At 42.5% G+C, this 27523-nt stretch overlaps 2 protein-coding genes across 11 annotated transcripts in view; one reads left to right on the top strand and one right to left on the bottom strand.

Annotated features, from left to right (window-relative positions):
* Positions 1–25450, top strand: part of MYH10 (myosin heavy chain 10) — a 128119-nt gene extending 102669 nt beyond the window's left edge. For all 3 annotated transcript variants that reach the window (XM_084838379.1, XM_084838378.1, XM_084838380.1), the window contains 13 exons: positions 803–907; positions 2244–2396; positions 3008–3256; positions 3721–3933; positions 6913–7125; positions 11617–11778; positions 12023–12151; positions 12588–12676; positions 12844–12967; positions 13057–13265; positions 16997–17105; positions 17856–18028; positions 18599–25450. In XM_084838379.1, the coding sequence (XP_084694505.1) occupies positions 803–907; positions 2244–2396; positions 3008–3256; positions 3721–3933; positions 6913–7125; positions 11617–11778; positions 12023–12151; positions 12588–12676; positions 12844–12967; positions 13057–13265; positions 16997–17105; positions 17856–18028; positions 18599–18743 (2073 nt within the window). In that variant the 3' untranslated portion in view covers positions 18744–25450. The remainder of the gene's footprint in view (positions 1–802; positions 908–2243; positions 2397–3007; positions 3257–3720; positions 3934–6912; positions 7126–11616; positions 11779–12022; positions 12152–12587; positions 12677–12843; positions 12968–13056; positions 13266–16996; positions 17106–17855; positions 18029–18598) is intronic.
* NDEL1 (nudE neurodevelopment protein 1 like 1) overlaps positions 1–27523 on the bottom strand; it is a 166031-nt gene that overhangs the window by 102520 nt on the left and 35988 nt on the right. For 5 of the 8 annotated variants that reach the window (XM_084838384.1, XM_084838382.1, XM_084838383.1 and 2 more), the window contains one exon: positions 4937–26267. In XM_084838384.1, the coding sequence (XP_084694510.1) occupies positions 26177–26267 (91 nt within the window). In that variant the 3' untranslated portion in view covers positions 4937–26176. Of the gene's footprint in view, positions 1–4936; positions 26268–27523 lie in introns of those variants that run through there. The other 3 variants (XM_084838388.1, XM_084838386.1, XM_084838389.1) reach the window with 2 other exon arrangements.

Here is a 27523-nt window from a genome sequence, read left to right on the forward strand (position 1 = left end):
GTCAGATTGGGAAATTGAAAAGAAAATGTGTTGGCCAGGTGATGCAATATGATATTCATGAATATGAAATTCTCTTCATAAAAAAAAAGACTGCCCAGGCATTTGTCTTATCTGCATGTTGGTTTAAAAAGAAATAAATCATTAGGGTGTTGTAATGCCCATGTGAATTTACACTTGGCTGTGGCAACTTCCCATATTAACTTGGTACAGATCTGCAACTTGCATAGTAGAGTCATGTGCACAGTGTCTTGCTTTGGAGGCGTTTATTTGTGTGTGTCTGTCAAAGGATTGTCACATGTTATGTTGGTCACAGGTCATTTGCCAGAAAACTTTTTCCCACAGTTTCCAATAAACATCAGCATATATTTGAAATATGCCCATGAAACATTAGCTATGTATATTGCTGCAGATGTATTTTATTTGATTTATAGTGTTAGAGAATGTTATTGTGTAAGTTACAGACAAATTCTTGAGGTTGAAAAACTGTTATATTGGTCACATATGTTAAAACAAATAAAAAGAAAGTATTTAAATTCCCTGTGGAATATACCTTGATTATTCTTGTTAGAAAGATCAATCCAGTTAACACACAAATAGTTTAATGTTAATTCAAATAATATAAACAAATATACAAAATACCATGGGTAAAATCCAACATAAGTACTCTATAGAGTAGACACTATGTTATGTTATGTGGGTCGCTATGGAATTACCCAAATGTGGATAGCCTAGACTCTGCACATGGCTCTGAGAAGTATTTGCCCCTGACAAGCAAGATGCTAATAGATTCTTTGCTTTGCAGAATGAGCTGGACAATGTCTCAAGTCTCCTGGAAGAAGCAGAGAAAAAAGGCATAAAATTTGCCAAAGATGCCGCCAGTTTGGAGTCTCAGCTACAAGATACACAGGTGTGTCTACAACTTTAGAATGCACTTTTGTTTGTTTTTGTTTAGTTACTTCAAATATTTATGGTCCACCTTTTGGACCCCATAAGGGACCCCTACGGCAACTAACTACCTATAAAATTAAAAACAGACTAGGAGTACAATTTGGAGTCATTATACATTAAATCAACAGTGAAGGGCAGAAAATTAATTCAAACTAAAGGCCCAGCAAAACAAAGGTCTTCACAGTGAAGGAATGAATGCTAATAAAAATGGAGGCTTTCAGGCCTCCATACAGCTTTTGAGCATTACATATTACTTTAGTTAGAATTGTAATGGAGAACTAGAAAGTTTAGGCATGATTTCAGGGCTCCTTCCTGTCAAATTGCCCATTCCCTATTAGTTTTCCAGGTATTAAAATAGCTTCATGCTATATACAGATACTAGTTTTTCTTCCCTCTGTTTGATCAGTATTCCCTGACAGAACTGAAGTTTGGGCTAACCACTATGGCTTCTATAATGCCATACAAGTGACTGCTTCACAGGTGATGCCTTAAATCCCTGCCTGGAGCATTGTCTCAGAAATTACCAAGCAAGGGCTCTTAATCTCAAAAGCAGTCCTGAGCCATAGTGTACAGGTAATGTAACCAATGTTTCTGAGGAAGAAACATGGAGCAGCACCCTTTCTCCTTGACCTTCATTCCTCATTGATAAAATTGGAATAAAGGTAACCTATCTTAGAATTATTCTGAAAATGGACTACGATTAAGGGTTTCAATTTTTTGCTCATGTAGAAAATAATGGATCCAGTTCTCCTCTTGCAGTGGTTTGCTCAGACTTTTAGCAAAACTCCTATGTATAATTTTGATGCTTATACTTGTAGGTTGCTTTTGAGGAGTGTTTAATCTTTGATGGATAATAATATAGTGATAGCAATGCCCAACTTCTGCTGTAGTGTACTAACTACATGACCAGCTCTGGCAATTTTAAGTTGCCCTTTTATCTTTTGTGTGATTGCGGCCATTAAAAAAGATTAATGTGATACTGTTCACTCATAATGAGTTGCTGGGATATTTCCTCATTTAACAGGTAACCTTTCTAGCTTTGGTACATTTAATGAACTGCTTTAAGATCTGAAATGTGTCCCATTATCAGATTACACTATGATAAGTTAATGCTTTCAGATCAACCAGCATGAACTCTGCGCCCTTACCCAATGCTATAACATCTCTCGGCAGACAAACGTCCTTTTTTTGAATATCCTCATTATTTAGTATTGAAGGGCAGCTGTATCAGGCAAAGGTCAAGTTCTTTTTGGGCAAATGATAAAACATGAGTGCCTGTTTCATTCCCACAAAAGGAACTGTTGCAAGAGGAGACCCGCCAGAAACTGAACTTGAGTAGCAGGATTCGGCAGTTGGAGGAAGAGAAGAACAATCTGCAAGAGCAGCAGGAAGAAGAGGAGGAGGCGAGAAAAAATTTGGAAAAACATGTGATAGCTCTGCAGTCTCAGGTCAGATATCATGGAATGCACAGGCATTGCATTACTATATACAAAATTTCATCTCAAGCCAGGTTTGGCTGAGATTAGTTTTGACTGAAGTAGCTTTTCCTTAATTTCATTGCATTGTACAAAGTTATAGTGTTTTATTTACCAGTTACCTCAGGTAGACCAGCTGGCCCTTTTAGGGTTCGGTAGAATGCAATACAATACAATACCTTAAATTAAAATGGGCCTAGTTTGCACTGTGGTGGTAAACCTGTATGTGGGCTGTAACACTTCAGTGTGTAGGTGAGAATTTGCATGATTGAATGAGTGCTCTTCCATATAAAATATATTTTAAAAATTCACTGCACTTCTAAAACTGACCTGTCAAAAGGAACAGTGCTAGCCTAGATGCTTGCTAATTTTCTATGTACAGAGAATTTTTTTAAATGGATGAATATTCAGTCATGTGTTCCCCTACCTCCAGCCTGAAGTGCAGTCCAGGCTTAGCTTTACCATCTCAGTAAAGATGCTCAGTAAGAACTAGGCCACTAGGCACATGCATAAAGCATGATGTCGGTCTGTTACCAGGCACAGAAATGTTATAACAACTTTGTTGTATCTATCTTTAACCCTAGCTGGCTGATGCTAAAAAGAAGGTTGATGATGACTTGGGGACTATTGAAGGGTTGGAGGAGAGTAAGAAGAAGCTGCTGAAGGATATGGAAATTCTGAGCCAACGTCTAGAAGAAAAGGCAATGGCTTATGATAAACTGGAGAAGACCAAGAACCGTCTTCAGCAAGAGCTGGATGACTTGATGGTGGATCTTGATCATCAGCGTCAGATTGTTTCCAACTTGGAGAAGAAGCAGAAGAAATTTGATCAGGTATACCACCATTTAAATTCTGTTGCTTTCCTCTTGATGTTACATATGGCAATGAAGTATTTCCCCTGTAGATAATCTTGTAACACAGACATTTCATTCAAACCATCTTTTTAAATGAGCTTCTTTGAGCTGGATATCAGCCATGGTGGGTCCTTTTCATGGTCCATCTGTGAACTCTCGGAATACGTCAATTGGAACATGGGTCAAATGCTCATTGGCTAGTTAACTGAAGCCTTGGTGGGGATCCTAATGCCTTTTTGTGAGAGGATATTGAATTGGAAAGATAAGAATAGTTGCACCTTATCTCTGAGAGATGGCTATATTCAGTGTGGTTGCCCCAAAACAAAGCATCTGACAGGCCAGAAATGGAAAGTATCAAACCACCATGATAAAAACTAGGATGTTAAGAGCTTAATATCACTACGTCTAACCTGTTCCAACCATCTATACTTTGCAATGCTCAGATGCTGGCAGAAGAGAAGAATATATCTGCTCGTTATGCAGAAGAAAGAGACCGTGCAGAGGCCGAGGCACGAGAAAAAGAGACCAAAGCACTCTCCCTGGCACGAGCCCTGGAGGAAGCTTTGGAAGCCAAGGAAGAGTTTGAGAGGCAGAACAAGCAACTCCGGACAGACATGGAGGACCTGATGAGTTCCAAAGACGATGTGGGCAAAAACGTGAGTTGTGTTCTGTTCACGTGATTAGGAATAATGTTGCACACTTCTGAACAAGAACTTTAGTTCTTTTTGTCAACTGGAAGTTTGGAGAGTGGGATACACAGTCCTGTAATGTTCTATACAATGTTCTGAAATAGTGTATGCTTCAACAGCTGCATGCATTATAAACTGCTTAAAACACAAGTGCTTACAGTCCTTAGATTAAATTTGCATGTGTTTGTCCATTGCTGTCTTTGACATACTGTTATATTCAGGAGAGCTCTATATAGTTTCACATTCTCTTCTATTGTAGCATTTTTCATCTGCATGCTCTTAAAAGGCAGACATAAATGTGGCATAAATCATGGATGAAGCACTTGTGCATATGTTCTAGGTGCATCCCACCTAGGGATGGGCGGATTCCCTACCTGTCATTCCGGCCAGGAATCTGCCCTTGGCGGGAGGCAATCCATTCCTCCCCCTGGAATCCTCTTCAGCTGGCTTCGCTCCATGGCAATTCCGCAGAGCCGCTGGCCAGCTCCAAAGCACCAGCAATACGCTGCCATGCTGTATCGCTGGCTGAAGGGTATTGACTGCGGACAGAAATGGCATCCAGGATGCCATTTGTGGCCGTAAAGGTCTTGGTTTAAGCTAAATGCAGCCATTTACAGCTGCATTTACCTTAAACTAAGACGGTTACGGCTGCAAATGGTGTCCTGGATGCCATTTGCGTCTGCAGTCAATCCCCTTCAGTCAGCGATACGGCATGGCGGCTGTATTGCTGGCGCTCCAGAGCCAGAGGATCCAGCCGAAAAGGATTTCGCAGGGAGGCGGAGGTAAGTGTTCTGTTCTGCCACAGACTCCAGGGGGCCGGATTCTTTAGAATCCGGCCTCATTGGGGTCCATGGTGGAATTCTCTGCCATCCCTAATCCCACCTCATTTGTATGAACACCTACAGCTTTGGTATAATTGGGCTTAGAAATTTCAGCATATATGGATTGCATCCATTCTGTTGCCTTAATCAGGATAGCTGCAAGGACGGGAACATCTTTTTTTCTTTTTTTTTTTTTTGGAATATATTTTTATTTTATCCTTATAAATGAAATAAACAATATCCAAATTACCAACAACCTGATCGATACTACAATTTCCCAACAATACAATATTCTGATGAGGACACCACAATAACAAAAAGAGAAGGAAAAAGAAGGGGAAAAAAAGGAAAAGGGAGGAGGAAAGGAAGTGAAGAAAAAAAGATTCTTTCCCCTTCCCTCCCCCTCTTCCTCTCCCTCCCCTTTAAAGAATTAAGTTTAAACTCCAATACCCCCCGGCCTCCGATGCCATTCTATTTTAAAAACTATATCTATAACCTTAACAATCTTACAGTTTAATAAACAACCTTACATTTCAATATCATATCATCAATCTTATATCAATGAAACAGGTCTACAGTTCATTCCCAGTAGCCTTTATTATTATTATTATTATTATTATTATTATTAAAAAAGAAATATAGTGTTATTTAATAATAAAACTTAAACCTTCAACAATCAGTAATATATTTTATATATAAATGCATATGTACAATTACCCTCAAACAATAAATTTAAATACATCATACCATATCTATTTTGAAATAAAAAATATAAAGAAAAGCAAGAAAAAAAGAAAGATGAAAGAATAAACGAATATACGTATAATCATTTATCTTCTGACCTAGCCTGAATCATGTAGACTAAACACAAGCAGTTAACAAAGCTTGTTTAAAGGTTCCAGTTCATGGGGTTGTAACAGAATTCTCACGCATTTTTACGTTCAGCCGTGCCTCCGCCATTTCATGATTTAGGAACTTTTTCATTTGACCTTCAGACACAATACAAAGTGTAGCAGGATATTTTAAGTAATTTTTTAAGTTCATTTGTTTTGCCATATTTTTTGCTTTGATAAATTGCCTTTTATTTGCCACCTCTTTGATGTAGTCTGGAAATAACACAACTTTATCTTGTTTCCAGGAAAGGCTTCCACCCTCTCTTGCCAAACGCAGGGTATAATTCTTTGTGGAGACTTTTGCAAATTGGACTATGATCACGTAATCAGTCCCTTTAGCATTTGGCACACGAAATACCTGCTCAGTTCAAGTAAATAATCAGATGGGATAGGGAGTATCTCATGCAAACATTTATCCACAAAAATAGGCAATTTTACATCATTAGACAGATGTTTAATCCCAATAATACGTACATTGGATCTCCTTGTGAAAGCCTCCAGTTGAGAAATTCTATCAGAGGCATTTTTAAAACAAATTTGTGTCGTAGTTTCATTTCCTGCCACTCGGTCTTCTAGCTCATTAATTTTCGTCTCCATATTTTGCCATGACGCATTAATTAAATCTACAGCTCCTTGCAAGGCGGTGATGGAATTTTGGATTAAATCCAGTCTTTTAGCTTGCTCCGTAAATTGCGAAGATAAAGTCTTTATCAGAGTAAATAATTCCCCTGTATCTTCTGTTCTTGAAACTTTTGACACAGAGGGTGCAGGGGGAGTCAATGCCGGCTCCTTTCTTCTTCTCGGCGCAGACATGTTTCTCTCAAACAGATCTTGCAGGTCCTCAGATGTTCTCAAATATTGTTAACATTTCTTAAATCATCCCTCAGAAGTTGTTGATATTTCTTAAAGCAGGTATTATTATGGAACACGTCAGTCCTGTTTTCTCCTATGAAATAGTCTCAGGACAGCTTTTTGCATTGGTAAAGCTCTGGAGAGATAATCCTGGAATCCAGCCCCTCCCCCCACTATCTTGAGGGGGGTACTTTTCTCCAAGATATTATCCAGATGTTGCCTTGTCCCCCCTTTTAATTCCAGGGGGGAATGAAAAGGTTTTTCAACCTTTTAAAAAGCTGTTTGAGAAAGTTCCCATGGAGCGCCTGTGGGATGCTACCAGAGCGACATTGGTTCCAACCGGAAGTCCTGAAGATCTTTTTTTTCCTCTGTGGCTGTAGGTTCACGAGCTGGAAAAATCCAAGCGAACCTTGGAGCAGCAAGTGGAGGAGATGAGAACACAGTTAGAAGAGCTAGAGGATGAACTGCAAGCCACAGAAGATGCCAAATTGCGCCTGGAAGTGAACATGCAAGCCATGAAAGCACAGTTTGAGAGGGATCTCCAAGCCAGAGATGAGCAAAATGAGGAGAAGAAGAGGCTCTTGATAAAACAGGTACAACTTCTAATAACCCAGAGTAATCATACAGTTAGTTAGGGTTCTGGTGAGCTAAATGTCCCACAAACTAAGGGTATGTCGTTGGATTTTATTCTTGAAGCTGGAATGTTAGACCACCAAAGTTTGCCTGAAGCACATATTTTGTCACACCCAGGCTCCAGATTAAAATCTGTCTTCAGTCATTACAGTTTAATGTTTCCCATGCATACTTGCTGCTTGATTATTCCTTTGAAGTAGCAATAATTGAAACCTTTCTCAAATTTCAGATCTTGTTAGATTTCCACCTTGTCTTACCTATGTTTTGTAGAGTGAGTAAACCAAATAGTTGGGATCTTAATTTGTATTAAATCCGCAATGTGTTGTGATAGTTTTTATAAATTCAGTGTTTGCTGAACTACCATGGCAAAAATGCCTTGGAGAAAGCAGTTCGTGAGCTCTGTGGTACCAGATACTGACCTGGTTCACACATAATGCTAACCCATGGTTTATTTAACTCGTGGGTTGTTGAATTTTGGATAGTTGGGATGTGTGAACCCAGCTGTGCTAGCAAACCATGGTTTGTTAACCACGAACATCCCAGAAAGAAAATCTATCATTTGTAGTTGTATTGTGAGCTCTGGGTTGCTGAAACCATGGCCTGTTACATGTGAACCCAGAACTGTGGGTTGTTTTGCTAGTCTGTAGAGGTGGCGAGTAAGAGCAGTCCAAAAACTCCCCTAGCTGTTATACTTGCCAATACTAGAGTGCCTCAAATGCATTTGGGATACAGGGAGGGAGCAGGTGAAGGAAATGGGAAATAAACCACCTAGGGATTGAGAAAACTATAGTTTGCTCCATCGTCTATCCGACAAACCCTAGGTAGGGCAGGAAACCATGGGTTAATGTTATGTGTGAACCAGGTCACTCTGTGGCAGATAGAGTGAGCCTGGGTCACTAGATTACCTCTCTTCTACTGATAAGAAAGTACAGAAGTGCCAAGTTCCAAGAGTGTGGAAGCAATGGTGGGTTCCATCTTCAATTCTAGGCTTCCTGTCCAGCAATCTTCCTATGAGTTTGGATTGGGATTCTGTTGATTGCTTTCTGGTTGGGATTCCATTCCACTGCCCAGCAGTCTCCCTGCTTTGAACTGACAGAGGTGGTGTTGGGAGACCATCAGATTTACTATTTTGGAGGACTTTCAACATCCATGCTGGTACTTCCTTGTCAGGTGCTGTTCACGATTTGATGGCTGCCATGATGACCGTGGGCCTGTCTCTTGTCCAGTGCATGTGACAGGTCATACTCTTGATCTGGCTTTCCATTCCGAGCAGAGGGTTCCCTTGTCACAGTCAGATCACTACCCTGTTAAGTTTAGACGGGCAATGTCTTCTGCAAGGAACCTGTTGGAATAGCCCATTTTAGCAGCTTATGGATCTGGGTGGTTTCCTAGTGTCTTTTGGGGATCTTTCTGGCTAATAAGGTCAGTGATACTGGCATCCTGGTGGATCCCTGAAATTTAGAGATCACTCAAGCTACACACACAATAGCATTTCTCCAACGTAGGTCTCTTCGGGCACCCACCAAGCTCTCTGCCCTTCCTGATTCTAAGTTTATTTCTTAAGAAATATGGGGTTCAAAAGAGTAATTTTGTGTTTTAGAGCTCAGGCCCCACTTCTGTCTTATACTTTGGTTCTTGGGTAAATTACTTTTCCTTTAGTCTCAGCAATTTTCCTTCTGGGAAATGAGTGTTTTGTGATTGGCCATGCTCACCACGGTAGCCGTTTTATGAATGATCCAGCCTCTCTATGGGAGCAACAACATTCTCTCAAAATTCCAAATGTGTCCACCAATCCAAAGTGCCCTGCTCTAGACAACCTCTCCTGTCTTGCAGAGCTAAACCATCTCCTTGGGGATTTGGGGGAGGGGGACAAAACAAAATAGCTTGGGGCACATCTGACCAAGCACAGGTTAAGAGCTGATATTGGAGCTTACTTTGTGGCAATGGTGGCAAATGAGTCTGTCTACACTGCCACCATCACATCCTCTCTGTTTGGCAGATCTTTCCTGAGAGGTTAGAGACTTGCCACAATCTGGCAAGAGGAATGACATGATAGAACCCTCAGAGGCCCACTGTAATTATTTTGCAGGGTGCTTCATTCATAGGCTTCTTCACATTCAGTCTGACTTGGATCCCATGGTTATAGTGGAATCTGTCCTGGTTGTCACTAGTTATATCTCTTGTCAGTTTTCTTTGAAGGTGCATGTGAATATCATTCCTAGAGAGATGAGACCTTTACCCATCATTCTGGTTTTGGTACTGAAAACTATCTTGGTCACTGGTGTATTGGGAGATGGACAGGAGGACTGTGGCTCTGATTTTCCTGGACCTCTCAAGCAGCTTTTGATATTATTGACAATGGTATCCTTCTGGGCCACCCAGCAGGGATGGGAATGGATGGTTCCAGTCCTTCCTGGTGAGTAGGTCCCAGAAGGTGATGCATCGTCTTTGGCATACAGGGTGCTGCAGTATTACATCTTGCTTCCCATACGCTTTAGCATCTACGTGAAACTGTTGTATGAGGGCATCTGCATATTTGGGCTAGGAGTGGGGTTTTGGAGGTTGAGTATCACGTTCCTTTGTGGGAAATTAGTTGAGGACCACATACCAGCAGTGGGTGGGGCCAAAGCCAGGCGGGGGCAGGACACCCCTCTTCTCTCTCTCTTCTCTCTCTCCTTCCTTCCTTCCTTCCTTCCTTCCTTCCTTCCTTCCTTCCTTCATCCATTCATTTTCTCTCACACACCCAGTCATACAAACACACATGTACAACTCTGCCTCTCTCTCAGGTGCACCCTGGTTGGATATGCATCCACTTGAACACATGCAGCGATCTATGGGGAGCCTCAAGGGTCATGTGTGCAGCAGCTCAGATGCCCAGCTATAGATTGCTGAGTGGACGCTCTGCCTGGCACTCTGGTTGCCTGTCTGAGTGCAACTACTCTCTAGCATCCACACTCAGACAGCCAACCACAGAATGCACCAGCTCGTTACTCGCTCCAGGGAAGATCATAGCAGCAGCCTGAATATTGGGGGCGGGGGGATCAGCAGCAAAATAGGCCCTAGGGGAGGACTGCAGTAGCAGCAGCCCCAACGATAGGGAAGTTGGTTTTGGATTGGCACAACCATTGCTGATCTTCACTGGCAGCAGAGGAGGTTAGTGAGGGGGTACTTAAGGTGTTTGGCTGGCCACACAAGAGACCCCCGAGGGCTGCATGCAGACCACAGGGCTGAGCTGTCGCCATTACATAGATAACACTTACGTCTATCCCTTCTTTCCATCCTGGAGAGGCAGTTGGACATTCTGATATCTGGCATCAGTTTGGATTAGATGAGAGCAAACACATTGAAGGTTAATCCACACAAGATGTTGGTTGTAGTTGCTGGTGAGCTAGGAGTAGGTGTATCCCTTATTCTGAATTGAGTTTCACTTCCCCTGAAGTAGCAGGTTTGCATCTTGGGGGTACGTTTAAAACTTTCCCTGCTTCTAGATTCCCAGGTGGCTGTAGTAGCCTGGACTGTCTTTTTGCCAGCTTCATCTTACATGCCAGATGCACCCTTTTCCTGGAGAAACCAGAGCTAGTTTTAGTCATTCATGTGCTAGTCATATCTACATTAAACTCTTAATGTGCTCACCATGGATCTGTCCTTCAAGTGCAGAAACTTCAGTTTATTCAGAAACTTCAGTTGATTCAGAATGTCGCTGCCTGGGTTTGGCAGGAGCAGAGAGATCAGATCACAAACACTACCAGTTGCCTTGGTAAACAATCTATTTTGATTATTTCCCATAGAAATGCTAGAAAATAATTTAAGAAACTGTCTTCTAAGTTCCCATTTAGGAAATATACCACATTCTTGGCGTGTCTTTTCAATTTGGTATTGTGTCAGAACACATTAAGTTGTTACCTGCTCTTTCCTGGATTTTTGTATAGTTGGATCATAAATTACCTTTTATTGTTGCTTTGAAGAATTAATGAGATCGTACAAGGCCTTATTGTTTTTATTTAGGGAACAGATTTGGCATGAACAAGAGTGCCGGTTTGACCTCAGTACAAGGATAACAATTATGTTTGATAGCTTTTGCCTATGAACAACTTAACAAGCTGCAATATTAGTTTATGCACAGGCGCTGTGGATCAAGGGAGATGGAACATCTCAATGAAAAATTGCTCATAAAATCACTGAGCTGGTGAAAGCATCACTGATTTTAGCCCACATAGTCCTTCAGCATTTTATCTGCTTATATACCCCTTTGCTTGGCTTTTCATTAGGCAGAGTGTTTCTCCTGAAAAACTAATGAGGGTTGTCAAAGGGTTTTCTTTATGGCTTTCTCATAAAGAAACATGGATGCTATAATCTGTATTACTCAGTTAAATACCCTGAATGTTTTTCATGGACTTCATCCATCATTTCAAGCAGCTTAATCTACTTGCTCATTTCTGTTAATTCTGTAGGTCCGGGAACTAGAAGCAGAATTGGAAGATGAGAGGAAGCAGCGGGCTCTGGCAGTAGCATCCAAGAAGAAAATGGAGGCAGATCTGAAAGACCTAGAAGCTCAGATTGAAGCTGCAAACAAGGCCCGTGATGAAGCAATCAAGCAGCTGCGCAAACTGCAGGTGTGCAGAGCAGCCCTACAAATCAGAATGAGCATGATAACCAATCCCCATTTATACTAAAATGTCCACAAACTTCCTTATCACGCTTACTTTAAACAGGAGGGTGGAAGGGAATTGGGTAATATTTTAATGTAACGTGTGAGTAGTATTTATTGAAACTGATATTGTGGGTGTGTGGAGTGGACTCTGGCAGTATGGTTTGCTGGCAAGTTCTCAGAACAAATCTCTTGCTTTTACACTGCAGGCTCAGATGAAAGATTATCAGCGTGAACTGGAAGAGGCCCGGGCATCTAGAGATGAAATCTTTGCTCAGTCAAAGGAAAATGAGAAAAAACTCAAAAGTCTTGAAGCAGAAATTCTTCAACTGCAAGAGGTATGGTGTTGAGCATCATGGATGTTCATGTTAGAAACGGTACCACCAGATTGACGTAATATACCTGTGGTTTGAGGCAGATTTTAATATTTTTATATACTTCGCAGTTTTGGAAAAGTTTCCTTTGGCTTGCAGTGCTTTTGAACTCTACACACTATTTTTTTTTTCATTTTTGAAGCAGCTGATTTGATTAAACACTTTTCAAGGAGCTGATAGAGTCAGGCTTGTGTGTCAAATCCCTTCATGCTAGGGAAATAAGACAGTCAGGGTCCTCATGATAGTTGGGCCCTGGGGTACGAAAGAAGCATATATAGCCTGTGAAGAATTGATTAATGTTGGGTTTGGTGATTTTGAGCATGATGTGATAGCTCTTTATATCATTCTGAAAATAGCTTGCTTGCTGAGGCCAGTGAGATGCCAGTGAATATCTTTTCAGGAGCTTGCTGCCTCGGAGAGAGCCAGACGCCATGCAGAGCAGGAGAGAGACGAGCTGGCTGATGAGATTGCCAACAGTGCCTCTGGAAAGTAAGTTGTGCTAGATAGGCTTTCCATTAACAGCAGGCAGTATGTGATGTAACTCATCTGTGTCTGCAGGTTTTGTAGTGCAAGCTTTGACTGTTGTGGCAGAACCTGATTATTACAAGTTTCCTAGCTAGAGTTTGTAGTGATGGTCAGTGGTCTTCCTCCTCTAGATCCGCCTTACTCGATGAAAAACGCCGCCTGGAAGCCCGAATTGCGCAGTTGGAGGAGGAACTAGAGGAAGAGCAGAGCAATATGGAGCTCCTCAATGATCGTTTCCGCAAAACCACTCTGCAGGTAACCCTTTGTGTGTTAGTTGAACATTTTCTGCTTGTTCCTCCAAGTAAAAAGAGATAACCTAAACAGTTCTGCTTCCTTTCCTAAAGGTTGACACACTGAACTCTGAGCTGGCTGCAGAGCGGAGTACCGCCCAAAAGAGTGAGAATGCACGTCAGCAGCTAGAACGGCACAACAAAGAGTTGAAAGCCAAACTGCAGGAGCTGGAGGGTTCAGTAAAGTCCAAGTTCAAAGCAACCATTTCAGCACTGGAAGCAAAGATAGGGCAGCTAGAAGAACAGCTGGAGCAGGAGGCAAAGTAAGCACAAGGCTCTCAGAAAAGACTGCTTTTAGGAAAGTGAATCATGATTGAATTTTGGGAAAGCAGCTTCCTAACTTGGGAATTAGAATAAATAGTCCTGAATCTCCTTTTATAGAAGTTATTAATGAGACTAGACAGTCATCCAACAAGGGACTGTGGCCCAAGGACTGATGTCCAGTGCAGGGGTTTGAGTGATCTTGAAGTCACTTCCATTTCTGTGTTGGTGTAGGGGGTATCTGGAGTGGGCTTTGTCTCCTACTTGAACAAGAGGCAGGGAATCATGTGACTAGTTTTTTAATACTTTGCCTCCCTGGAATAAGCCCTGCCCCAGTTCCTTCCCTGCCTTGCTCAGGAGCTACATTCAAAGCAATTCAAAGACACCTTGGCCCCTTCAGAATTGGCCTCTTTGCCCCATCCCCCCTGAGCTACAAAACTCCCATGTTGTTCTCCAGATTTCCAATAGAAGCAGAAGCTTGCAGATGTGCGAATTGCAGGGTGCCCCCCATCCTTCTTTTCATCTCCCCTCCAACCCCTCTCCTAGCAAGGGTGTTGTGCAAGATTAGAAAGAAATGGGCAAGTGGGCATTGGTTGTCGTCATCGCTCCATTCAGGTCAAGGAGACTCTGGTTTTCAGAGATAGTCTACTTGACATAAAAAAAACCATGGTTCCTTCCCAACAGAAGCCAGATCCAACATGGCTATGTTTAGCAGCATGGAAACTGTACAGAGGAATTCTTAAAATGCCAATATTCATCAGAGTTCATAATTCTTCTCTCCTCCAAGAAACAATCCTCCACACACATCTATCTACAAAGCCACCTGGAAAGCATTCACTAGATGGTGTAAAAGAAAAAATCCCAGTCACAGAAAAGCAGTCCTAAATGAACTACTAGCCTTCCTGTAGTCAGGCTATAGTACCCCTTTGTGTACATCTAACACCCTAAAGAGATAAGCCATCAGTTTTCTTCAGATCACTCTCCATACACCCACACCTTTGGAGATGCCTCTATGGAACATCATTAATCAGCCCTTCAGCTGTCTGCAGGTTCCTTTCCAAAAAAAGCTGCACAAAGTTGTCCAAACTCTACCAAAGCCTGCCTTCAAGCTGCTAAAATTCAAGTGGCCTTCCTAGTTACAATGCCAGCAGCTCATAGGGTATCAGAAATCAATATTCTCTCTGTCAAGGACCAGCTGTGTATTTTCTATAGGGACAGAAAAAAACCTTAGACCAGATCCCTCCTTCATTCCAGAGGTGATCTCATTATTTCACAGATCTCAGGAACTCATTCTTCCTTTTCTCCCAGAGAACACACATGGCACAAATTGGCTGCGTGCAGAGCTCTTGAAATATATATTCAGTGCACAGCCACATTCAGACAAACAGATAACCTTTCTGTCTCTTTCGATCCTACCTCCTTGTGGAAAAGGTGTCCCCTTCCACCATAGCTCAGTGAATCAAGGTTTGCATCACACTGCTTTTTCATATCCCGGTCTAGATATCTTCCACACCAACAGAGAAAGGAGCATTGGTACTTACTAGGGATGTGCATCAAATTCGGACGAAGGATGAAGCCCAAGCAAAACCAGGCCACTTTGATCTGGTTCTGGAGACAAACGAGGCTTTGTTAACAACTCATGCTTTGGAGTTGTGATTTTGTTTCCTGCAAATAGTATCTTTTAGTTTCATTTCTCTAAAATGCTGAACAGAGGGAGGGAGTATGGTTGAGTGACTGACAGGTCTGCCTTCTAATCCTAACACGTTTTACCAGGGGCTCCAACCACTGTGCTTTGGGGGAGGGGTTGAGCTCAGTTGAGTGTTTCAATAAAATTCTCACTGTCTTCCATTTTCTCTCAGCTGTACACTGGAGCAACTTGGGAGTAGTAGACGAAGTGAAAGGTTCTTGTGTGGTGGACAGGGTCACTTGGCTTCAAGTTTTGTTTGTTCATGGTTTTATTATTTCTGCTTTAACTCAGTTTGTCTCTCAGACTTTTTCTTGCAAAAACTTTCTCTTTGAGATACCCTTTGATTTCTTGATTGGTCTGTGTTGTCTGTGTGTTTCTTTGTGTAGAATTAGGCAGTGAATCCATATTCCCCTCCCCTAGTTAAGAAAAAGAAATTAAATAATTTGAATCTAGTTCCTGTTGTCCTGTAGTTTACTCACGTGAGAGAGAGACAGAGAGATTATTCCCCTATTTTTGTGTATGTGTCTTGCTTTGCTTTCTCACCAGGCAGTTCACCATGCCCTGGTTCTTCTACCTATTGAATTTTGAAAAAAGTTTTTTGTTTTATTTTCCCTGTCATTTTGGTTCCATTCTCTTTTTGTTCCTGGATTCATTTGGTACATTTTGTATTACGTAAGAATTAATTATAGCTTACAGTATATGTATTTATTAGTTTTTCTCCTGAAATTCCCTGTCTTAGGCAGGCAGTTCAGTTCAACAGGGTAGGGCAAGGATGGGATCATGAGATGTCCATTCTTCCATTGCCATCATACTTCACTATGAAACAACCTTAACCTGTTTTTCAAGCATCATAACTTCCCATCCTCTGTACCTATCCTTTTGGTACTTTGCAGGTTTCTTGCCTGGGGACACCACTAGGCTGTCTGTTGTTTTGAGAGTAATGGTCCACAAGGAACGTATGCTAAACAGCTCAAGGCTGCTTCTGTGGGAAAAAAATCCTGTAGCTATCATTGAGTCTTGATCCCTTCAGAAGAGGCAACTTAAAAACAAAATAACAGTACATAGCACAAAGGCCCCTGCACCTATTTTTCTGAGATTTGGCAGGAGTAAGGTCTATTATGCCTGCAAATGTCCAATTCTGACCAAGAGAAAAAAAGTTACAGCCATTTTTTTATTTCCCATGATAGTTAATGGGAGACATAAAGCTTCAGATTTCTGAATCTCAACTTGGGTTTGGTACCCAAGTCAAAATGGACAGACTTTGAATCAGTCTGTGCTGAAGCAGGTTGTTTTCTGAAGTGCCAAATTGAGGTCTGAATCAAATTTTAGAGTCAGTGCACACCTCTAGTATCTACCATGAAAGTTTCTTCTGGTTGGTGTGCGGAAGTATCCAAATGCCATCTTTTACTGCTATTCAGTGGCTGTTGGTTTCCCTTAAGCTTCTTTTCATGGACAATACACACATTCTCATGTCATGGTCTGTGAACACTAAATGCTTCCCAAGGAATCTCCCTACCCTTTTTCCTACTTATTTTTCTGGATAACTATGACTGTCATAAGTTTGTTCATAGTTCAGAACTGGGGCGGGGCTTACTTCAGGGAGGCAAAGTTTGTATGTTTTTTGAACTATGACTAGTCACGTGATTCCTTGCCTCTTGAATATGTACAAGGAGACAAAGCCCAGCATTAATATCTTCCACACCAACCAGAAGAAACTTTCAGATTAACTACCAGTGTTCCTTTCAGGTGGTGTGATTTATTGCTTTGATATTTTTGCATTGTGTGGGAATTGGTCATGTATGTTCCCAAGGGCACCCAATAACTGAATTATCCTTAATAGTGATGATTTTTCTGCTGTAGGCCCATGGAGGAAATAATATATTTTTGTTATGTTTTCATTTCAAAGTATGAAGTGCTTTGCCATTGCTAATGTCCCGCCCCTTCAGTTGCAGCTGATATATACTTGGACTTCTCTGCACTGTAGTATAGAGGCTGGTGTCTGTTCAGTGTCATGGTGGGTGATTCTACTCTGCTGAATTTCCTTAGGGAGAGGGCAGCGGCCAATAAGTTAGTACGTCGCACAGAGAAGAAACTGAAAGAGGTATTCATGCAGGTGGAGGATGAGCGCCGACATGCAGACCAGTATAAGGAACAGGTGAGGAACTACCTGCTCCACTTAGAAGCGTGGCTGTCTTAGCTAGCCAGCCACCAAGAGACTTCCATTGCTAGCCACAACAATTGGTGCTTCACAACACTGCCTCTGCTAGGCACAAAGGGAGGCTCAATAGGCTGTTCCAAACAGGCTGTATCATTCTAGAAAGCTCTGAAAGCAATTCTGCCTCAGTGGCCAGTCACATGGACACTCTGCAGCTGCTCTGAGTTGCATTCAATTGGACCTAGAGCCATGGAAGCCTGTGCATGGAAGCCACCTCTCTTCACTTCTGTAGCCTGTCCAAGCTGCTGGCCTCTTACCATGCAATGTACATCTGTTGCAATTGGCTGGCACTTTAATAGTTGTAGATGAGCATACTGAATGAAGGAGGGCATTTTTGGAACATGCAACTCCTCCCATCCACTCCCCAAGGCAGGGTTGTTTTTTCCTCCTTATGGAGAGAAGAGCCCCACTAAGATTTTCTCCTCTCTTCAGTGAGTGAGCAGCACAAGCAGCCAGCATAGCCCACATTGGCTGTCTTGTGAAAGTGGACAAACCTATAAATAGCCCTGTGGACATGCCCTGGTGAATGCAGAACAAAAAATCGTTAGGTCACTACCAAGAGGTTCCAGATCTTAAGAAGAGAACATCCCCAGCACTACTTAGATCAGGGATGAACAGAGGCTGTAAGCTCATCTGATGTTTCTTATGGATGTTTCCTTGTTGGTGCTTGCTTCTGGTGATGTTCCCTAGATGGAGAAGGCCAATGCTAGGATGAAACAGCTCAAACGCCAACTGGAAGAGGCAGAGGAAGAGGCTACACGTGCTAATGCCTCGCGCCGTAAGCTCCAGCGTGAGCTGGATGATGCCACTGAAGCTAATGAGGGTCTTAGCAGGGAGGTCAGCACTCTGAAAAACAGGCTAAGGTGAGTATTGTGATGATGGAAGGAGGCAGGGGAGTGTGGGCATGTGCCGCCAGTGCCTCCAGGACAGCACAGGAGTGGTGTTGAGGGGCTCATTTGATCCTTCATTTCCAGTCATTCCCCACACACCCCTCTTACTGTAGCCCTGGTTCCTGATAACTTGCTCCTAATGTGGTCCGGTGCTCTTGAATAACCAAAATGGAACATCATCCCTACAGGGTCAGATCATTAGCTCATGTTGTTGCATATGGTGTCTGGGAGTGGGCTCCTTATTAAAGGACACCACTCTGCTCTCTCACCCATTAGTGTCCTGAGCTATATCCACGTATGGACTAGGCAGTTGTAGGCTTAGGTACATTTCTGATTTTTTTTTTAAATGTGTAAAATGATTTTATGACCCTGATTTAGGAGTACTCTGACCATAATGGGGATTTGGGGGTGGGGACACAATTTGTGCTCATGGGGAGCCTGGTGCATGGTGGGTAGCTATATTTCACTAACCCCTGCTAATAACTTTCTCTGTGTATCAAAGGGCTATGTGCTCCAGAAGTAATTTCTTACATCTTCTTACAGGAGGGGTGGACAAATCACCTTTTCCTCCAGCCGATCTGGGAGGCGCCAGCTGCACATTGAAGGGGCTTCCTTGGAGCTTTCAGATGACGATGCAGAGAGTAAGAGCAGTGATATCAACGAGCCTCAAACTGCTCAAACAGAATAGAATGCCCCACTGTGTTGTACAGCCAGCATCCCCACCCGTGTGACTTTCCCTCCATGCATTTGGAAGAGGAGGAAGACCTTATTGGCCACCAAATTGCCTTGTGGCCTTAGACTTGCCTTAGGCAAAACTGGCACAGTACTAGGTCATGCATAGCAAGTCAGCCGCAGCATACTGCTGTTTGGCTTTGCCATGTTGTAACCTGCTTTGAATATAGGCAACACTGCTTCTTATATGTATTAAAATGTCTCTGTTCAGTGCTTTCTGTTTCGAGGTATCCATTGTAAAGCCATTTTCTAGGGCATCAGGTGATTGAGGATGCTCCCTCTGTCCCTTCTGATATGCCATTCCCAGGCAGCTGGCTCCGCCTTTTTCTATGCATGCTTAGTTGTACAGCAGTGGCACTCTATTTCTTTTGGTCTCCTCAATCCTGCTTCCTTGCAGGACCTGATTGTGCCCTTTCCTGTCATTCTATAATGGACTTAAAATCAACTCATTGACTGTGAAAATGCCCTGAGGGGCTTCAGGGGGAAACCTAAAACTGAGAGTAGCATCATTACTAGTTTCATAACTAGCCAGGTCTTTATGCTACTTAATGAGCACTTGCCCTCCATGAGCCACTTCTGCCTCCAGATCTGGTTGCTACTATGTCCTGGCAGAGAGGCCAGATAGGATACTAACCATTTTCCAGTGCTCTGCAAATTGGGATAGCCTCAGCATGGAAAATAGATTACTCCCCCCACCAGCAGCTGTGTTCTTGCTGGGGACAGGGGTGTTAGACTAGAGCTGAAGCTCTTGCCAGCTATCTTGATGCCCATCAGTGTGCCTGCCAGAGGATAACATGTGGAAACTGCCTGTAAATGGACACGGCGGTGGAGCTACCCTCTCCCTTTTTTCACTTTCATTTGGACAGTGTTAACTGCACCTAGCTAGTATCCTTTTGTTTCATAGCTGAGAACTGATATTTACAGAAAGTGCCTTAGACACTACAGTACTAAGACAATGTTACATATATAATTTGCCTATAACAATGATTTAATGTATTAATTTTTGTTCTCCATATCATGTTACACCTCTTCTAGTCCAAGTGGTATTATTGATATTCAGTGATAAGGATAAATCAGTGTTAACTATGAAATCTTGATCTCTTGCAACATGCTTGAAAAATATTTTTCTTTGGTTAAAAGCTTTAACATATGTTACAAAGCTTTTGTTTTTGTGCATTTGGGTATTAATCATAACTGGCTGTTGACCACCAGGCATCTGACTGCAAATACCTTGTTTCTTTGTATTCCCATATTTCTAGACAATGATTTTTGTAAGACAATAAATTTATTCATTCTAGAGACTCATTAATGCTTAGGTTGTTTGCTTGGAAGGAGATGCTTTCACACTTCTACACTCAGATAGAAATTGCCAAATGTTCAGGTTTGGGCCTGTTTGTAATCTCATGGGATTCAGACCATCTCTAAAGACAGATTGAGGAACTACAGGAGGATTTCTTCAGTACTGAATTCCCCTCAGATCTCATTGTCAAATGATAGGTATTTAGTTATTTCAGTAATTCATTTTGTTGTGTTTGAAATTATCTACTGGCATTTGTGAAAAACTGGTGGGCTGAGTTTGGCAGCAACACAGAAAGCAAGGAAATTAGGAAAGAGAATAGAAGATGCAGCACGAAGAAAAAATGACTGATGTATTTCACACATTGGGTTATATCCAGATTTAGTAATAGTAAAATCAGTGGTAGTCCTTACTAACTTTGTCCCCTAAATTTCAATGAACCTAGTCAAAGTATGAGTAAATCTGGATCTAACACTTTAAGCATATAAAAGTTACGAGAGAAGTGACCCCAAACCATGTATCTTAGCTCTGTTGTGCCCAGTCCTCAGTTGCTCCATATAGAACAAGGGTGGGCAACTTTTAGGCCAAAACATCTGTAGGGCCACAACTCTCCATCAGGCCTAGCAAACATTGCCAGTGCTGAGGAATGAAAATGTCTGGAGGGGTACAAGTTGCCCACCCTGGTATAGGACAAGCATGAAAGGTTAAAAAAAAAAAAAAGTAGTTGGGTTTCTGTGCCCAACTATTTTCTTAGGAAGGTTAACAGTGAAAATATAGGGCTACATAAAACCAAGATTTGGGGGGAAAATGGACTGACTATGGATTGACATAGCAATAAGATTCAGTGGGTGTACAATCTGTGAAATAGTAATAGCCATAAAGAACTAAAGATAACATTTTTTTTTATACAACTTAGTTCACCTTTAGGTGCTTCTGTGAAACAAGATGTTCTCATCTTAACCAATACTGCATTCTGTGGATGACTAGACACATTCATTTAAAGGGATTTTTAACCAAGGTGCTCAGGGCAGAATACCACTTATGGGAGCGTGTTCATAAATACTTTTTTAAAAACCTGATAAATTACAAAGTGTTTAGATTACTCTATTTATTAGCCGACCATCTGGCCGGCTACCGGGCTAGTAGTGCTCTGGCCAGGTGTGTAGAATGCTAAACTAAATGGGCCTCTAGATTGAGTCATTGGGTTAAATCCAATGGCCAACTAGCAAAAGTGCAACAGATCTTTCTCCCTCTCCCCTGCCATCCTTCATGCCACCCTGAGATCTGCACTGGAGGGTTTGCCAGCCCTCCAGAGCAAATGTTAAAGGCACGTGTGGGGCTGTGGGGGAGGGAATCTTCTTGTCCCAATTCTTCTGACTGAAACAGTTCCATCAGCAGAGTGACACCATTGGATCCAATCCAGTGTATGTTTAAATGTTCTACATTTAATTTCCATGCCATTTCCAGCCAGCAGCAGAAAAATAAGGTATTCGGAAAGCAAAAGTGATCAATCTGGTCACCTTGAGGGTTGAAATTACACATGAAATAAAGCTCTCCCTTGTTCAGTCTTGTATGTTAAATAGCTTAAGCAAGGAAGTTGTCCCCTCACTATTTGTTGCGGATTGCTCCATCTCTGACTACTCAGATGTACCAATTGGTCTGTTCCATCCTGCTTCAGTCTCCCTGAAGGACTCAAAAACAGCCAGGCCTGAATCAACTTAAACATGAGCTCTAGGTATGCATTTTTTCCAGCACAATCACAATCTACTACAGGATCTTATTATGGCCAAATGTATAATAGGGCTCCTGCAAGGACCTGATGAACTCATGGAAGAGGGAGCATAGCACATCAACAGTTAAGGGTCAGCAGTAATACAAAGGGGTATGTGTGTGAGAGAATAAACGTACATTTTTCGTTGTACCTTTGTCAAGCAAGTCTTGAAAATAAGGACTACCTGCCAGAGTGCAATTTTGAGAAAAAGGAAACTGGTTCTGTGTAGAAACGTATTTGAACGGTGTCAGTACAGTCCATCTCAAGTAAAATGGCTCCCCAAGCATTCCCAAGACTTAAGCACAATGTAAAATGGCTCAAATCCTCACCCCTAGTCACTAGCCATTAAAGTGTTTTAGAGGTGTGTTTGATTTGTTTTACCACAACTTTTGGCCAAAGGTAAAAGGGAGTAGTTCTGTTGGCTATACAGTATGATTTAAGATGCCTGAAACAGAATTGTCAGCCTTCAGTAGTGGGCCCTGCAACCCGGCAGTGTTATGCTCATCAGGGTACCAGCCACACCCTCCTGCAAGATATTCCATTCTTGTTTTTCCACCCACAGATACTCTGCATTCTGTTGCTACTGAGCATGCTCAATCCTCATTAAGTTGTGTTGGGGGTTCTCTGTAAGATTTTTTTTCCCTTGAAAATGTTTTCTACCTTTGCAAAGATTGCGGTTTTTCTAAGCCTACCAATACTTCCCTTTTGTATATATGGATGGTGCTGTTTTGGCTACTGAAGGACTTGTGGGAAATGAATTTGCTATCAGTATATAGGACCTTTGCCTTAAGAACTTTTTACACTGAATACGTTGGTGAAAACATCTACATGTACAATACTTAGAGCCAGCAGGCTATCACTTCATCTACTTTCCTTTAAACAATTATATTCCTTTCTGCAACTTAAGTATAAACAACTATGGATTTTATTTACTCTTGGAGCAGTACACTTGTGGGAAAATAGCTTTGCATTTGAGAGACTTGAGCGTAATGGACATAGCACACTTTTGGGGGGCCTGATACAGAACCAGGGCGTGACCATCAGTAAGAAAATGGTTTGAGTTGCTGCACCAAAAGCAGCTGACTTATGAAAGCCTCTTTACATATATTAGTCCTGGGAAATACTTTGCCAGAGGAGTCAGTGCAGTAGCAATTCAGTGGCAAGAGGGGGCAGTGCTTGCTCAGTAAACGTCATATTAGCTGGATTTGGTAACAGCTTGTTAGAACAGGTGTGTCTAGTATCTCTTTCCCACTTCACATTACCTGAGCCTCACTTAGGATCTCCAGCAACTTCCCTATTATAAGATAGGGGCAGACCTCTGTTTCCACTGGAATCAAAAGCTGCTCATTTCTGCATGACCCTGTACCCAGACATGGGTGGGGTCGTGTCAAATGTGTTGTGCCCATTAGTGGTGGTGGAATTTACTCCATGAAATTTCTGTGAGCACTGCAACCGCTACAAAAACACATTTTCTCTACAATTGTGTATCCCAGGGATGGGATTGTGTGGTGGAACAAGCAGCATTTAGCTGCAGATATTTTGTCATAGATCAGTTAAATACCACTGCCCACAAAGGTTCACCTTACATATGGGAAAGAGCTGGGCCTTAACATTATGTAGTTTGAAACACTTTATTAGACAGGCAAAATTCAGGCTGAAGAGGAGGCTCTTTGTCCATTTTAGAGTGAGTGGCGGAACAGAAGTCTGCGTCTCATAGCTTTCCCCTCAGAATGGGTATAATTCAGTAACTTAATTTTTATGCAGCCGTCAACTTCCAAACCTGCATTCCATTTTCCGTATCATTCTTACATCTTTTTTCAAGCCCGATTTCTAGTGGGGTTTCTCCCCCCCCCTTTTTTTTTGAAAAATGCAACTGCAGCACCACTCTGTCCAGTGGCAACAGGTAAAGCACTACTGAGGGTTTTTTTTCCTGCAAGTGGCCGTTTCTTCCTTGTCCCTTTTCTTTTAAAAAGGCTTCTGTTCAGGCATCAACAGTCACTTCATGTTTATGGGGAAGATGTGTATATACTTCAATGCCTCATAATAACAGACTTAGACAATAACTTCTCCCAACAACAGCTGCTAATTTTATTGGGGTAGGGAAGGTGCAGAGTATTCCAAGAGATAAAGGTAACTTATGACTCTACTAGAGGTGCACCTTCCCAGGCCACCAACCCCTTGGTCCTTCCCACATCACCCTAGCCCAGAAAACAATTGGGGAAGAAAGACCCAAGCAATTAGCCTTTCCCCTTACGGTTCCAGGACAGCTTGCATGCGCTTAGACTTTAAGGCTTGGGAGAGAGACAACTGTCTTAAGGGCCCATGATTACTTCACAGTCTATTGTCAAAGCCAGTTCTAGGGAGCTAGTTTTGCTCTCTCAGCCATCAGTTAACCTTGTAGGTAGCACTAGGGTGATGGACTGGTCAGTTATTGTTGACATGTGCACTCCAGTATATGCAGCTATACCCCGTCCCCTCTTCGGCTATCTTTGTGGAGGTGAGGGAGTAGCACTACACTCAAATGCTGTGGAGGATGATGGGAGGTGTTGCTCATTTGTACTGAAAGATCTCACAAAAAGGTTTCAACTTCTGCTGAAACCCTTTTTACAAACCAACAAACTGGATTTAAGCCCTTAGCTGTGCAAAAATACTGGATCTTCTGCTCAGTAAAGCATGGTATCTACAGGAAGAGGATGCAAGTGCCTCTTGCCCCAGGAAGAGGGTGCAAGTGCTCTTCTCAGTTAGTAGAGTACAGCTAAACCCTACCAGCAGAAGCTGAGAGCTCTAAAAGTCCAAATACAGCGAGGAACTAGAAATGCAGCCCCCCCCCCCCCACTATTACTCCCAACATGTTAAAAAGGCAGCTTCTAAGAATTGTTTTGGTCATATCACCTCCACAGCCAGCTGAGTATCACTTTCATATTTATTCTGTACTAATGGATAGTCACATCTGCAGGAGAAAACTTGTGTCATTTCCCTTCATAATGAGAAGAGCTTGCGCCACCAGCCAAATGCAGGTATCTAAAGCCACCCAAACAGTTCTGCTTCTCATCTGCAACATTATTCATCAGCACAAGTGTGCAAAGTGGGCTCTTCTTTGTGCAGTGACACCAGCATGCACAGAAATACCGGGAATCAAAGCACAAAGCATAGCTAGAAACATCTTTTCTGCAAAAGCCAATGTGTCCACATTAAAAGATCTTTATTTTTGGACCATCTCTCTTGTTAAACCACAGGATGGCAGTCACCACAGAAATCTGACACACTGTTCTAGGGAAAACATGCCTCAGAGATTCTGAATAAATAAAGCTACAAAGCCCAAGTTATGTACAAATATCTTAGGCAAAGGTATGTTTACAAACCTATGTACAGTAAAACAAATGTAAACAGTCAATGCAGCAAAGGACACACAGGAAAAGGACTGACAAAATCCAAGCTGTGAGTGGCAATTTGCCCCTAGCCTGCCCTAGCTTTGATTCCCTTCTTCCCTTGCTCTTGGGCAATTCACACTAAACAGCCAGAGCCCCTAACCACAGCTCTCTTGAAATAAAATAGGCAAAGCCAGCTGCATAAGATGAAGCTGACTGAAAAAGAATTGCTAAATGTGGGGTGTTTCTCCATTTTAAAAACGATCCGCTTTGGTGAACAGAGACATAATTGCACAACACGTACATTTCTTCTGCTCCACATAGGAGATGCCACATCTAGATATTCTCCGTGGCCCACATCCCAGATCTTTTATCAGGAGTGCTGTGTCAGGTACTAAGACCCCCTCATAGTTTCATTGGGAGTATGAAAGGTCCACACAGGTTCATCCTGCATCCGAAATCCATCAGCTGGCCAGAGAAGTTCTAGGCCTTCCCTGACCTCCCTTGAACATGAATAGACTCATCCAGAAAAGAGAAAGCACAGGGATCTTGTGTAGCTAAGTGCAAGGTTTGCAGAAAAGGGGAGAACTGTGAAAAATTGGGGAAGTTGCTAAGGGGTCATCCAGCATCAATGCAGGCCCAACTTCACCAAGGAAGAAAATGGGGGAGCGGGGAAGGAAGGTGATTTGGGCAAGTGCAACTCCAGCATCCTGTGAGACAGACATCAGCGGTGACCACGTTAAAGAACGTCCACGATGGAAATAGAAGAAAATAGACTGTATTGACATAAGGAGTGCTGTGTGTGTGCTGGGTTCTTCTCCGAGCCGCTTCTGGGTGATGCAGCACCCACTCAGCTCCAGCAGGGGGCACTAACGGAAAAGTATCGCTAGCAGCTCTTTTTCCTTGTTCCTTCAAGAACTAATCTCAAGTCTCATCATGGCTTTGCAACCCATTCATACGCTCAGAGGGAGCATGCCTGGTGCTGACGATGGTCTGGACGCTCCTAGACCTGGTGGTGGGCCTTGGTCAAAGCCGTTGACTGCCCTATAGAACAATGAGAGAAAATGGTTAATGAGTGGTACTGACAGGCAAAGCTGCACTTGCAGCTCCACTCCAGCAATGGGTGCAAAGCTGAACCCTAATTCACAAGGACTATCTTCCAAAATGTCATGGGAGAGGGAAGTGCTGTGGTAACAGTCAAGGAAGATATGCTCAGTGTGCACAGCTGAACTGGGAAAATCCAAAAAGACTGTTAATCATATGTTGGTTTTAATTTTATAACTGCATACTTTTGGATCCTTAATTGCAGAAAGAAAAGGCACAAATTTAAAAATAAATAGGAGCCTCTGCCTTTGGGCTGTCACCAAGTGACAGGACTGTCTGCTGATCCACAGATACACCAAATATACCAGTCCAGTATAGTGTGTTGCTTCAGCCTTAGTAACACCCCACCCCCAGCACACATATATATAAATATTCAATTTTGCCAACTTCTTAGAAAAGCTCTAGCAAGAGTTCTACCCAGACTGGAGGGTGCTCATTTGCTCCCTGCCTGCACATATATACCAAACCAGCCTCCATTTCCATCACCTTGCCCCTTAGATCCAGTCCCCATTTGATACAGGGCACAGAGCAACTGGATACAATGACTGCACATGGGCCAGAGCCAAGCTGCATGGGAATGTGGCAACCTCTCCTGCCGCATCCCAGAACAAAAGCAAACATGAATTACAAAAGGACTAGCTGGCTCACAGACACACCAACCCGGTTCGCAGATCAGGATAAGCCACCATGGGCTCTGAGACATGCACCAGATGACATTGTAAACATGCAAGCCGTGGCAGGGGCATACCACAGAAGCAGGGTGCCGTGGCCTATTTGAGGGTTAAACAATCCTCAGATGACCTTCCATGGCTTGCATGTTCAAAATGGCAGCCAGCATACATCTTAGAGCCACACGGGTAAATTAACCCAACGTGACTTATTGTGACATGCGAACCAGCCCACCTTCTTTCTTAACTATGATTTTGTGAATTGTGGCATATAAAAGTACAAGAGTTGGGAATAGTGACATTCAGCATTCAAAAATTCTAAATCAAGAAAGTTGTGACAAGTGTTACTGAGTTAGTAAATTCATTATTTGGGTGCTCTACTCTGTTTTTCCAATTACCTGGAATTCCCCTAGATTTAGAGACAAGTCTTTGTATGTGGACAGAAAGTTATGCTGGGAGAATAGGCTGGGGATCCACTGGGAAAGACATAGAAAGCAAGTTGCATTGCCTAGCCATTACATGCTCCAT

This window comes from Heloderma suspectum, chromosome 2, assembly GCF_057233095.1.
Source record: "Heloderma suspectum isolate Gila_16-S chromosome 2, 16-S_ref, whole genome shotgun sequence".
Taxonomy (NCBI): domain Eukaryota; kingdom Metazoa; phylum Chordata; class Lepidosauria; order Squamata; family Helodermatidae; genus Heloderma; species Heloderma suspectum.